The sequence below is a fragment of the Topomyia yanbarensis genome, chromosome 1 (genome assembly GCF_030247195.1).
Source record: "Topomyia yanbarensis strain Yona2022 chromosome 1, ASM3024719v1, whole genome shotgun sequence".
In the NCBI taxonomy this organism is placed as follows: domain Eukaryota; kingdom Metazoa; phylum Arthropoda; class Insecta; order Diptera; family Culicidae; genus Topomyia; species Topomyia yanbarensis.
In genome coordinates this window covers 133,145,021-133,158,888 of record NC_080670.1, presented here as the reverse complement: position 1 = coordinate 133,158,888, position 13,868 = coordinate 133,145,021, and the positions used below count along the sequence as shown (strand labels likewise).

The window sequence follows — 13,868 nt, the reverse complement described above, 5'->3', positions numbered from 1 at the left end:
CATTCTACGGCGCACCCTAATCGTCGAATTATTGTTTATTGCGATTTAAAACCTTTCTCATCCTCAAATGGCGTTTCATTTATGTCCTTTATGATTCGTATGGGATTTACTGGAGCAGACTATATTGCAATGAATAATATTTGGTGTATAGCAAATTGTAACACATGAGAACAGGATAGAAAGCTAGAACAGGAGGTAGCATATTTTTACTGAAGACTATATAGTCTCCCATCATGATATTAGTCGATAGTGAATTTTGATAGATTAAAATTCATTCATGAATTATATCACATGCTCTTGAAAAAACTACAGTTTTCATGTCACCGTGGTCGTACCCTTATCACTGGCCCACTATATCCCAGAAGCTTCCATTCGGGTCATTAAGCCAGATGCTGTTTTTGATTTTTTCCGGTCTAGCTGACGTTAAAGTTAGGTAATCGACCTTTTGAACCTTTTTGTACGCAAATAGACGTATGAAATAGTTTTATTAAATTGAATTATCACGACCACACCTTCCATTAATCTACCTTGATCCCTATTCTTTTGCAGGGATAACTGTCAAAAATGCTAACCCATATGGCTAAATTCACTGTCATGTAGGACGGATAGTGTCAGTATTTACATATTTTTAGTAAATCAATTAAAATCATTCTGAGGTTTTATAGGTTGAACTTATATATTGTTATATTAAGGAAAATAAGCTCTATCGGTTTATGAAATAAAAGGAATTTTATTCTTTATTTAATGGCCCAAATGGCAGGATATCAACGATAATATTTACCGTTCTATGTTCGAACAATCAAGTTCATAATACAAGTGTAAACATTTGATCGAATATACGTCAAAACCAGGGATGTAATGCACCTCAGAGCAAATAAAGAGAAAAATAAAAAACACTCTTTGCACTTTTCATGTGAACCACCGCTCTTCTCTTCTTTTTCGTTTTCAAGTTTCTCTTTGTGCGGTCGCTTTGCACATCGCAGTGTTTTTGTACTGCTATATTTTTCATCGGTGTATTTCGCTCTTTGTGATACATTGTGTGAGCAAATAACAAGCCTGGTCAAAATATTTGCGCCGCCATCAGGGTTACCACATATACAGATTATTCTGTATTTTACAGATTTTTCAAGATAATTTACAACCAAGATTCTGTATATACCGATTACGCTAAAATACAGATTTTATAGATTTTCGGTGTAGGTTAGTTGAACCCAGGCTATCAGAATTTAATATAACGCTTAAAGAGCATCGTATGCAGTTCAGACCTTAAGTAACCGCTAAAGGCTAGTATACAGTTCGAAAAACGTGTGATGGGATTTGGGTTCCTGTGTATTTTAAATGGAGCTCGGGATTTCAAATCCCGTGACAGTTTTCATGAAGTGTAAACCCAACCGCAGGAAACATTTTAAAACATTTGCCATTTTGATACTGTTGGTGCTTTTTAGAAGCAGCAGAACTTTTGTTTTGACGATTTGGAGAGATCTCGACGGAAAATTTTCCCTGATCAAATCCTCTGACCGATTTCCCGAACTGTAAACTAGTCATGGAACAAAAACGCCAAATTTAGAAATCATTTGTTCTACAGATAAAAAATAAAATCAATCTGATTATTTTATTTGTGATCAGTTATCACAATTAATTTTTTAATGTCAAAATATTGTTTTTTGGGAAACTTATAGTTAATTTTTGAATACAGATTTTCGATTCAGAATTTTTCTCCCGCGATACAGATTTCCAGATTTTTTCACGAAAAAATACAGATTTCAATGTGGCAACCCTGGCCGCCATACCAGCCTATCCCAACTAGTGGCATAACTATGCCGGCCGTTTTGAAATTTCTATACGATCAGCTATAAATTCAGTCACACTCATGCTGTTTGTTGGCTGGTAAGAATAAACACGAACTCGTGTAATTCGACTCCATTATCTGATGGTATGAAATCAGAAGAAGAAAAACTTTAATATGTTATTCTAATCATATTCATATTGACGGCGCAGAACTCAAACTTATTGGATATCATTGAGGTTTAACATGAACTTTGAGTAACATTTATATGTGTTCATATAAATTCTACACATCAAATTGAGGTACGATTCATATGACAAATCTTATGAATATAAAACCTGTTTTAATCCACCTAGAGGTGCAATTGTGCCTTTCTCATTTCTCCAAACTATGATTTAATAGCTGGTTCGTACAATAGGGGAGCACGGGGCTAGTTGGCGGTTGGGGTAAGTTGGCGGAATCTCTTTTTCTCTGTTTCTATTAGACATATAGTACTGCCTCTTCTTGTGTACCTCAAGTTATGTGAAACCCGTTATCCAATGTGTTTTTGTTGCTAAACGATTTGTTTGGTGGAAGTTGTGGGTGATATTGTGTTTTCGAGCATACCAAGTAAATTTTATAAATTTTAAATACTTTGCGTGTGATTTTCAATCTATTTCCCGAATAATTATATTTTTCGATAGCGCACGAAAAGAGCTTTCAGTATCCGTATAGATATGACATCTATTCACAAACAAGAGTTATTTTTTAAATAGTTTTTAATAAAATATGCGGTTGGGGTAAGTTGGCGGTGCTGCACGCGGGACAAGTTGGCGGTACTATGTACAGTGCAAAAAAGTCATCAAAAATTTTTATTTCTTGAATTCATTCCAAAGTAAGAAAATCTTTTTCTTGTGTATTGTAGGTGACATTTACTCCGGCCAATGTAGGAGACATTTATTCCGGCCAATTGCATGAAGAATTTCGGAAATTTGCTTTTGAATGGGGAGTACGCGTCAAAGTCAAAATGCCGGATTATTGGAACTGAAATATAATTGCAAATGTCGATTAATATACAGTTTTCTCGAAAAGACATTCAGCATGTTTCAAAAGGACACTTGAAGTAATTGCATCTCCATTTGATTGCTTAGTTTTTGGCGTATCCCAACATACCGCCAACTTACCCCGGGGCCGGGGTAAGTTTGGCGGGTTTTCCGCGTCACATATTTTTGTCTCTAAAAATAGAGACAATGCATGAAACACTTTTAAAAAAAATCAGAGATCTTGCCAACAGTCTGCTCTTTCATGCTGCGTGTTCTATTTTGCAAGATCTATCTACATCAAAGCGGTAAAAATTGAAAACTGAAAACACCTCCAACTAACCCCGGTCTCTCCTATAACATTATGGAAATGTCTTTCATTCTTATTACACTTGGTAAGTATATATAAGAGCACCTTTTTGCATTCATCGCGGTATCGGTTTGAATCGGAGTTTTCTATGTGATCGCACTCCACAACCCGTAACTCCAGAGCCGGAAGTCGGATGGAGATGGAAATTAATATCAGTTTCCAGGAACGCAACACCTTTCATTTGAGACTAGGTTGATCAAATCGGTCTAGCCATTTTCGAGAAACCAATATAACCGTTATTCTGAATTTGGATGCTTCCGGATCCGTCGATGGTGGCCAGTGTGGCCAACGAGACTTTGAATGACTGTTGGTGACCTAGATCTACAAATTCAACAGTTGTGTTTACATTTTAGAAAAAAAACCACCTTTTTACATTCATCGCAGAATTCGTTAGAATCAGGATTTGCTGCGTGATCGTACGTATCCCCCTGTAATTCAGGAACCAGAACTCCGATCCACACAAAATTCAACAGCAGCTGATGGACCTTCCATTTAAAATCAAGTTTGTCAAAATCGGTTCAGAAAATTCCGAGAAACCGATGTGGAAAAATTAACAAATTTTGTTTTGTAACCATACTCTTCAACTCGTAATCCGGAACAAGATGTCGGTTGAAAATGAAATTCAATAGCAACCTATGGGAATATTATACCTTTCATTTCAATCTTAGTTGTAAAAATCGGTTCAGCCACCTCCGAGAAACCGATGTGGACATTTTGTTAACAAATCCGCACATACACACATACATACATACATACATACATACATACATACATACATACATACATACATACATACATACATACATACACACATACATACACACAGATATTTTGCGATCTCGGCGAACTAAGTCGAATGTTATATGAGACTCGGCCCTCCGGGCATCGGTTAAACAGTCGGTTTTTGGAGCAATTGCATAACTTTTCTATATGAGAAAGGCAAAAGAATAATATTTAATTAGCTTAATCAGCATGAGTTCAATGTTATCTTCATGTGATTATATTTTGAAATGTTGGTGGAATGGATTTGAAAGGGTAGGGAATGGGGGGTTAGTAGAGTGGGAGTGGAGGATGCGTCAGAAATCCTTCATCTTATTTCGGTATACGGGGTGGATGAAGGAAATGCGTGAGGGTGGTCCAAGAGGAGGGGAGTGATGAAGGAGGGAGGTGTAAGGGCAAGGCGGGGGAGAGGGGCGGCGACGCAATACTCAACTGCATATTTTGCCTTCCATTTGAGACTTAGTTTGAGAAAATCGGTTCAGTCATCACCGAAGAACAGATGTGACTTTAATTGTGGAATATGCCCGGAACTCCGGACTTCCGGAATCGGCGATAGTGGACAATATATTCAAAGAATATTTGATTGGCAATCAGTGATCTAGATCTGTGATTAGAAGTAATTTGGTAACCATTTCAATAGTTTTTAGCCTCTGAGGTAATACGATTGTACCGATTTATATGGGAAATTCCAATATATCCTTACTAACACCCCTGTAACTCCGGAAGCAAGAGTAAGAACCGAATGAAATTCAGCAGCAGTAAATGGCATTACCGTATCTTTCATTTGAAATCAAGTTTGTAAAAATCGGTAGAGAATTCGTTGTGGACTGGGTGTGATATTAGCTTAGGAACTTGGCGAGTTCCCCGGGGGCGTCATGAACCGTCATAGGTGGCCAATGTGGTCAAAGCTGCTTTGATTGACCATTAGTGATCCAGACCCGCAAACTTGAGTAATGTTACATCAATTTTAATATGTTTTACATCATTTGAACATCATGGTGGTACCAGTTTATATGGGAATTTGCTGTGTGACCGCACTCTTCAACCCGTAACTCCGGAACCGGAAGTCGGACCAACTAAAAATTCAATAGCAGCTTATGGGAGCGTTATACCTTTCAGATGAAACTAAGTTTGCGAAAATCGGTTCAGCCATCTCTGAGAAAATTATGTGAGTTTAAATGACACACACACATATACACACACATACACACACACACACATACATACACACAGACATTTGCCGATCTCGACGAACTGAATCGAATGGTGTATGACACTCGGCCCTCCGGGCCTCTGTTAAAAAGTCGATTTTTACAGTGATTGCATAGCCTTTCTTTATATGAGAAAGGCAAAAAGGTGCGAAATCGGCAGTCCCAAAAAGTCGATTTTTATAAAAAAAAAATTTTCGAGATAACGTAAAATCTCGACGTTTCATGCATTTTAAAGATGTTTGGCATCAAAAATACGAATTCGATTTCTGAAATTTCATGGGGTCCCCCCTTTGAAAAAAAATTTGAGTTCCGGCTTATATGGGAATTTCATATGTGACCGGACGATTTAGTCTATATTTCCGGACCCATATAAGCGATCCGTACGAAATTTTATAGACATCTGTGGGGATATTATAGCTATCATTTGGGACTAAGTTTGTGAAAATCGGCCCAACCATTTCAGGGAAACTGATGTGAGTTCGTAAATTTTGAAAGATGGCCGCTTTTCCCGGGCACTTCCGGAACCGTCTATGGTGGTCAATGTAGTCAACGAATGTTTGGTTGGCCGTCGGTGACCTAGAACAGCAAATTTAAGTTGTTTGAGAGACATTTTAGCGAAATTTTTACCTTTTTTGCTTTCATCGGAGTATCGGTTTGAATCACAATTTGCTATGTGATCGCACGCCACAACCTGTAACTCCGGAACCGCAAGTCGGATCGGGATGAAATTAAATAGCCATTTACGGGGACGCAATACCTTTCATTTGAGGTCAAGTTTAGTCGAATCGGTCTAGCCATTTCCGAGAAACCGATGTGACTGTTACTCTGAATTTGGATACTTCCGCCGGGGCTTCCGGAACCGATGATGGTGACCAATGTGGCCAAATAGACTTTGAATGGATGTTAGTGACCTAATACTACAAATCGAAGCAGTTGTGGTCATATTTTGGAAAAATTTTCACCTTTATACATTCATTGCAGAATTTATTAAAATCGACATTTTCTGCGTGTTCGTACTCATCACCCTGTAATTCCGGAACCGGAAGTCGGATCCATTAGTATTGAGAATGTGACTGCCACTCAAACGGAATGTAGTAAAAACACGTGTGGTCTACTCTTGTGGTGTTATAATAATAATGTTTATTCAGCAACTTTGTTTTAATAAAAATGTATTCATTTCCGGAAACTGTTGGTATGTTGGCACTAGTGCTGCTGAGAGCTAGCAGTGCAGCCAGATGGGCTGCTCGGATATAACAGCTCTTCCCCGCAGAACAAAACTCCCTCCATATGCTACAAATTGAGTCTTTGTGGAACTTTGCTCGGCCGGTTCGATCGACGCAATCCTTGATTCGACGGTAATCCCACTGCACCCGAAGATCCACCATTGTCAGCCATTGCAGTCGAGATAGACGGTTGGATGCCCGAAGAAGGAATAGGGATGGTCGAATTAGGATTAGGAATACTGTCAGTGGAAGCATTTTTGTTTTCTTCCTGATTCGTCGTACTAGGTTTGTCAGAAGTTACTGCGATAGCATTGTCATGAAAAGTTTGACAACCGAACTCTTCGCCACGCGAAGTTGTTTCGCCTGTTAAAGAGCTCTCAAATGCTGTACTTACGCCACGCAGTTGATCTATATGGCGTTTCCAGACCCGTCCGTCGTTAAGTTGCACCATGTAATGAAGTTTACTTAGACGTTCTATAATATTCCCAAATTCCCACTTGTTTTCGTGAATGTACTCTCGAGCAGCAACTTTGGAGGCAACTGTTAGCTCCCTTATTTTAGACTGAACTTCGCTTCCTTTTGAATTTGCCGAGGGAATCATGAGATCTAGCCGCGAACGTATCTGACGACCAAAGACCAGCATCGATGGAGAATATCCAGTTGTAGGGTGGATCATTTTACGGTAAGATAAGAGGATATTACACAATTCAGTTTGCACCTCAGCACGACTGCAATCCATTTGTTTCAATTTGGATTTCATCGTCTGAATGAATCGTTCGGCTTGTCCGTTCGTGGCTGGGTGATAAGGAGCACTAAATTTATGAACAACTCCATTCATTTTTAAGAAATTTCCGAAATCTGCCGAGGTGAACTGGGAACCGTTATCACTTACGAAGACTGAAGTTATTCCGTACGTACTGAAATATTCCCTACAAACGCGAATCGTAGACTCCGTAGTCATGTTTTTGACCACACGAACCTCAGGCCATTTAGAGAATGCATCTATTAAGATAAAATAGTAGAATCCCATAAATGGACCAGCATAGTACGCGTGAACCCGTTGAAAAGGTTCTGAAGGTGCTTCCCAGCAATGGATTGAAACTTTTGGAGGATTTGCTCTATTAGCTTGACAAGAAACACAATCCTTAACCAGATTTTCGATGTCTTTATCTATTCCTTCCCACCAGCAGTACCCTCGAGCAAGCGATTTTATTCTAGAAATACCGAAATGTGTTGAGTGAAGTTCGTTTAGAACTTTCATTCTCAGTGAAGATGGTATATACACACGACTACCTCGCATTATGCAATCCTTTTGAAGACTAAACTCCTCCTGGTTTACCCCAAAACGAAATCTAGCGTCAACGACCTTGCCTGTTCTCAAGGCACGGGAAAGTTCTCGGACATTAACGTCAGAAAGGGTAGCAGAACCTAATTCATCGACTGTCACTGGTAATGTCTGAATGGCGTTGATCTCGAGTACGTCAGGCTCCTCGATCTCCGAGTCAGGATCAGTATGAGAAATGGGTAAACGAGACATGGCGTCTGCGTTGCAGTGATCCGTTGATTTCCGATGACGAATCTGGTAATCGAAAGCCTGTAAAAATGCGGCATAATGCTGCATTCGCATTGCAGACATAGTAGGGAGTCCCTTAGATTCTGAGAAGATCTGACTGATAGGCTTGTTATCTGTTACCAAAATGAACTTGCGGCCAAAGAGATATTGATGAAATTTGCGAATGGCAAAGATGATCGAATAGGCCTCTTTGGCAATTTGCGAATACCTTTGTTGAGTTTGAGTTAGGGTTTGAGAAGCGTACTGCAATGGTCGCTCAGTTCCATCCGGATATTGATGACTGAGGACCGCTCCAACACCGTAAGGTGACGCATCAGTGGCTAAAACCACCGGAAGTAAAGGATCGTAATGAACTAAAAATCTATCCGACTGCATTTCTTTCTTAACGAAAGCGAATGACTTATCACACTCCGTACTCCATATGAAAGGAACGTCATTTTTAAGTAAATTATTAAGCGGATATAAAATGGTACTAAGGTTGGGGAAAAATCGACTGTAGTACATGATCAATCCAATGAAAGATCGAACTTGTTCTTTGTTCTTAGGAACAGGCATGTTTTGTATCGCGTCCATCTTATTGCGAAGCTTATGAATTCCATCTTTATCCACTATGTACCCACAATACTCAATTCTATCGGAGAAAAAGTCGCACTTTTCTCGATTTACGCGCAAGTTGTATTTGTCCAGTCTCTTGAAAACTTCCTCTAACCTAAGCAAATGAGTTTTGTCATCAGGACCGGTAATGCGGATATCATCAATGAACACCGTAACGCCTGGTATACCTTGAAGGATTTGTTCCATCAATCTTTGAAAAATAGCTGGTGCCGAAGCAACACCATACATGAGTCTAGTTGGGCGGAACAATCCTCTATGGGTACTAAGTGTAAGTAATTCCCTATCTTCCGACCGAACTTCTAGCTGCAAACAGAGCCGAAAATTCTCATACCCATTCAATGAACGATAAAATTCACTGAATTCACCTTCGTATTTTCGCTGCCTCCTTCGTTACTAAATTCACACAAAGCGAAACAATAAAGACAACGCCCCTTCTTCTTTCGATTCTATGGATGCGAGTAGCAGAAGTAGTGACTTTCGTTTTCCTATGACAATACGAAAATTCAATCTCGTTTTAATTTCAAATCAGTAATTTTGATTTTTATTTTAATTTTTATTAAATGAAATTATAGCAATGTGCATCATAAAATGCAACTAGAACGCCGCAAACACAGGAAATACGCACACCACTGCCCCTTCAGTCGTCCAATATCATCGCTAGCTTGTTATTCTCCCAAATCGAACAACGACAAATAAATATCGTTACTAGTTTCTTTTCGTTTGGCCAGCGCTATGTGTAATATCGAAGAGACTAATGGCGTTCTCAATTTCGAAGCGAAAACGAATGTGTGGAGGAAATAATGAAATTGAATTTACCCGCATGCTTTGTCGTAGGCCGTTGTCTCATTTTCGGTTTCGTAATGTTCTAGTGGTTTAGAAAGTAGCATCGCTCGCTCGTCATTTTCGTCGGATTTTGGTAAACGAAAAAAAACATTTTTCGACTCTGGCTGCAAATATGCTTGAGACAGATCCAGCTTAGAGAACCGTTCTCCCCCAGCTACGGTTGCAAACAATTCATCGACAGTGGGGAGGGGATGGTCATCTACCAGTAAACTTGGATTTACTGTGATTTTATAATCACCGCATAATCGTACCCTGTTGCCCACTTTCTTCACGGGCACGACGGGAGTAGCCCATTCTGAGTGGTCCACCTTCTCCCAGATACCATCACACACGAACTTATCGATCTCCTTATCGACTGCTTCTCGTACCGCAAAAGCAACAGGCCTAGCCTTCACGTACACTGGTTTTGTATTCTTACGAACGTTCAGTGAAGCTTGCACCCCCGTAATTTTACCAGCACGTCCATCGAAAACATGTGAGAATTTTATGTGTAAATCTTTCAACGCATTAGCGGTGGATTGATCCATGACGCTACAATAAGAAACCGAATGTATACCGGGTCTGAATACGCGATTAAAATCCAACTTAAGCGCGAGTAACCAATCACGACCCAGCAAGGGGTGCCTGCTGGATTTCGCCACGTGCAAAGGTAGTTTGAGCTCTTCACCATTTGAAACAACTCTCACTATCATCTTACCGAGTACCCCGATATCATTATCGCAGTAACTTACCAGTCGTGTAGTCGTGGGATGAATGTCCAGGTCTTTGAAGTAACGTTGTTTTTCATGTAGATTAATAAGGGACACGGGCGATCCGGTGTCGACCTCGAATGTTAACTTCTCCTGATGAACATTCACATCCAGTAGGAACTTACCCGCCAAACTTCGAACAGCGTTCAAATGGAAAACATCCTTAATGGTACACGATTCTTCCAAATGGTGTGCATCATTTGTCCCCCTTTTCTCCTTTTGTTTCGACTGGCACACTTTCTCGAGGTGTCCTTTCTTTTTGCAGTAGTTGCAAACAGTAGTCTTGTGCTTGCATTTGTTTGCGAAATGGTCAGCCTCCCCACAACGAAAACAGTGTTTTTTCTGCCCATTGTTTGTTTGGTGACTGGAACTAGCTTGACTCGTCGACTGGATAGTGCTCTTCTTCATTTTCTTTGCTCCGTGCTCGATGTGCTGTACCACGGTGCGGAGTCGGGAACCGTGCATCTCGTCAGTTCCTCGATGGGACATCTCCATTCCGAATCCAATCTCCTTCGCTTTCGCCAAGGTTAAATCACGAACTTCCAGTAGACGCGATTGGATGACACGATTCCGGATGCCAAAAACGAACTGGTTGCGGATGGCTTTGTCCAAGTGATCTCCGAAATTGCATGATTGTGCCAATTTTTCCAAATCCATCAGATAGTCGCAAAGGGATTCGTGATCCAGCTGCCTCCGACTCGCAAATTTGAAATTTTCCAGAATTGCCAACGGAGCAGGACTGTAATGTTCCTTCAGTAGAGTCACCACCTGCTCGTACGTTTTAGTATGTGGCTCTTCGTTTTTCAATTTATTGCAGAGCACGTCATAGGTAGCACCGCCCATGAAATGCAGAAGGTAATCGCGTTTTTCACCGTCAGGAACTTTGTAGATACGGAAAGAAACCTGCAGTCGCTCCAACCACCGATCGAATTTTGATGTTGCAGCATTGAACGGCTCGAACGAAAACGAGGCAACTGTAGTAGCAGCTTCACTTTTATTTCCAGGCATTGCAATTTATTGGAATATAGCAGCAAATGATTTTCACGCAGTTTCGAAAACTCCTCGTCGCCAACTATTGAGAATGTGACTGCCACTCAAACGGAATGTAGTAAAAACACGTGTGGTCTACTCTTGTGGTGTTATAATAATAATGTTTATTCAGCAACTTTGTTTTAATAAAAATGTATTCATTTCCGGAAACTGTTGGTATGTTGGCACTAGTGCTGCTGAGAGCAGTGCAGCCAGATGGGCTGCTCGGATATAACAATTCAATAGCAGCCTATGGGAACGTTGCACCTTTCATTTGAGACTAAGTTTGTCAAAATCGGTTCAGCCATCTCTGAGAAAAATGAGTGACATTTTTGGTCACATACACACACATACGCACATACACACACATACATACATACACACACAGACATTTGCCGAACTCGATGAACTGAATCAAATGGTATATGTCACTCGGCCCTCCGGGCCTCCGTTAAAAAGTCGATTTTCAGAGCAATTGCAATACCTTTCTATTGAGAAAGGCAAAACATATTTTCATTTCAGTTAAGATGAAGTTCAAATGAATTTCAAAACACCCAACGAAAGGGGTTCGAACGGGTCTGCAGTTTAGGTCATTTTGTCCTCTCTATACCGAACATTTTGCTCACTACCCCAACAACAATCCCTACTACAAAACACATCGCAACATCCGTTTCAGAATCAAAACTGGTTAGCCAACGTTCACCGACCCAAGATTTTTTGTCAAACCACGTAATCATTGTACGTACCTGTATTTACCCGTGATTTTTCTTTGTGCATCAGCTAGAGACCCGCTCCCACAACGAAGAAAAAAGTTTTTTAAAGAGCAACAAATCTTCAAAATGTCTCCAAAAGCTTGTCGACTTTACGTCTAAGTTCAAGTTATGAGCTACTCAAACTTAAGAGTTGCTCTCGGTCGGCCATTTCGTTTTTTTCTTGTCAGACTTCATTCCCCAACCCAGTAGCAATGAGATAACTAAGATCATTAGCTAATCATATAACTTGAATATGCTATTCTAATCTTATTCATATTAACCGCGCAAGATTCAAACCTATTGCATATCACTGAGTTTTAATATGAACTTTTAGTAACATTCATATGGTTTCATATAAATTTTACACAACTAAGCGAAGTGCGATCCATATGAGAAAACTAATGAATACAAAAGACATTTTTATTTCAGCGCATATGCAGCACGGCACGAAAACAGCAAGAAAACCAAAAATAAGAAGCCAGTTGTCTCGTCTTGTCTTAGGTCTGACCACAGATAACAGACGTTTAGGCTCGATTTGAATCGTGTGTAAATACCCGCTACTGAAATTCCGAATAAATTAGACGTCTGAAACACGTTTGGCAAACGTTTGCAGATGGCGCAGTGAACGACACAATGCAGTTAGAGTGCAGCTGTCAAACACGTGTAGCAAACAGTTGCGCAGATGGCAATAGTGAAACACGGATTTCCAACATTTATTAATTTGAAAGTTTACACAGGTTTTTGAAGAAATTTTGTTCTAGCCTAAACGTCTATTATCTGTGGTCTGACAAACAACTTTGTTATAGAGCACTCTAGACGTATTCACAATAGAAATACGTCAGATTTCTGCTCGTTTGGATACGTCAAACGCGTCTTGGCCGCACTCTAACTAGAGCCTCTACTTTGTTAGGCCGATTCGTTTGATGTTGGATCGAATTAACGATATTGTCGGGCGTCGCACCCCTCGGAGTAACGTCAGAATAAGTAAACAAGAAATAATCAGCTGATCAGAAACGTCTCATGGATTGCCTAATGGTGAAAATAGAAGCCGGATTAGACATTGCCCAAATTGGTCTAACGAATGTCCTTCATTGGACGATTTTGAAACCAACCGTTCGTAGAGGGTAGCAAAACGACCAATCACAAGCTGGTTCAATATTGACGTGGACTGGACCAAACTAGCTATGTGATTGTGTTCTCTTTTCTTTGGATAGGACTGGATCGAACTCTACGCGATTCTCCTCTGTTCTCTTAGGACTTTAATGAATGTTAAAATTACCTCAGATAAATCCTTATAAATCGATGATGCCATGTTGTTAAATTTAAAGATGCGTTCAAACTAGAGCTATCGAAAACTCACGATCGAGCCGGACTAACTGCTGTGTTTACATACATAGAGATAAACAAAATTTGTTTAATTAATTACTGAAATTCATAAGAACTATATAGAGTTCTATGCAAATCACTTCACTCACACTATTTGTGGATTTGTTTTCCTCCAGCTGTCATATGTAAAACTGCCAGTCAATTGGGCTGTACCTACACGGAAACGAAAAACTACCTAAAATTGAGTTCCTTTGACTCAATCTCGTGGTATCGTGGGGGAACTTAAAATTAGGTAAACCGTGTTGAAGGTAGTTCCCATTTAACCACGGCAAAAATTACAACTCATTGATAGGTTTTTTATACTCAAATTTAAGTTGAATTTACCTAATTTTGAGTTCACCCCAAACAACTCAAAAGTACCTTCCTCCACGGAAGACCTCGACTGAGTCGAATCTCTCTTTTTGTTTTTGACAACACTAATAAGTGCGAAAGCGACGCACAACTCAAAAGTAAGTTAAAAGAACTTATTCTGCAGGTTGTTTTATTTAACCGTGTAAGAGAAGAGAAGACAATCGCGTAGCCAATTTGATCC

General features: G+C 39.9%; 1 protein-coding gene across 6 annotated transcripts in view; it reads right to left on the bottom strand.

Moving 5' to 3' along the window:
- The window catches only part of LOC131688869 (thymidylate synthase), an 888,839-nt gene extending 875,344 nt beyond the window's left edge, over positions 1-13,495 (bottom strand). For 2 of the 6 annotated variants that reach the window (XM_058973579.1, XM_058973921.1), the window contains exons 1-2: positions 13,426-13,495; positions 13,230-13,326 (exon numbers count right to left, since the gene is read on the bottom strand). Coding sequence is in view for 3 of the 6 variants with exons in the window: in XM_058973921.1 (XP_058829904.1) it covers positions 13,230-13,262 (33 nt within the window). In the remaining 3 variants the exon portion in view is untranslated. Of the gene's footprint in view, positions 1-11,944; positions 12,272-13,229 lie in introns of those variants that run through there. The other 4 variants (XM_058973670.1, XM_058974011.1, XM_058973837.1 and 1 more) reach the window with 3 other exon arrangements.
- Positions 13,496-13,868: the final 373 nt, after the last annotated feature.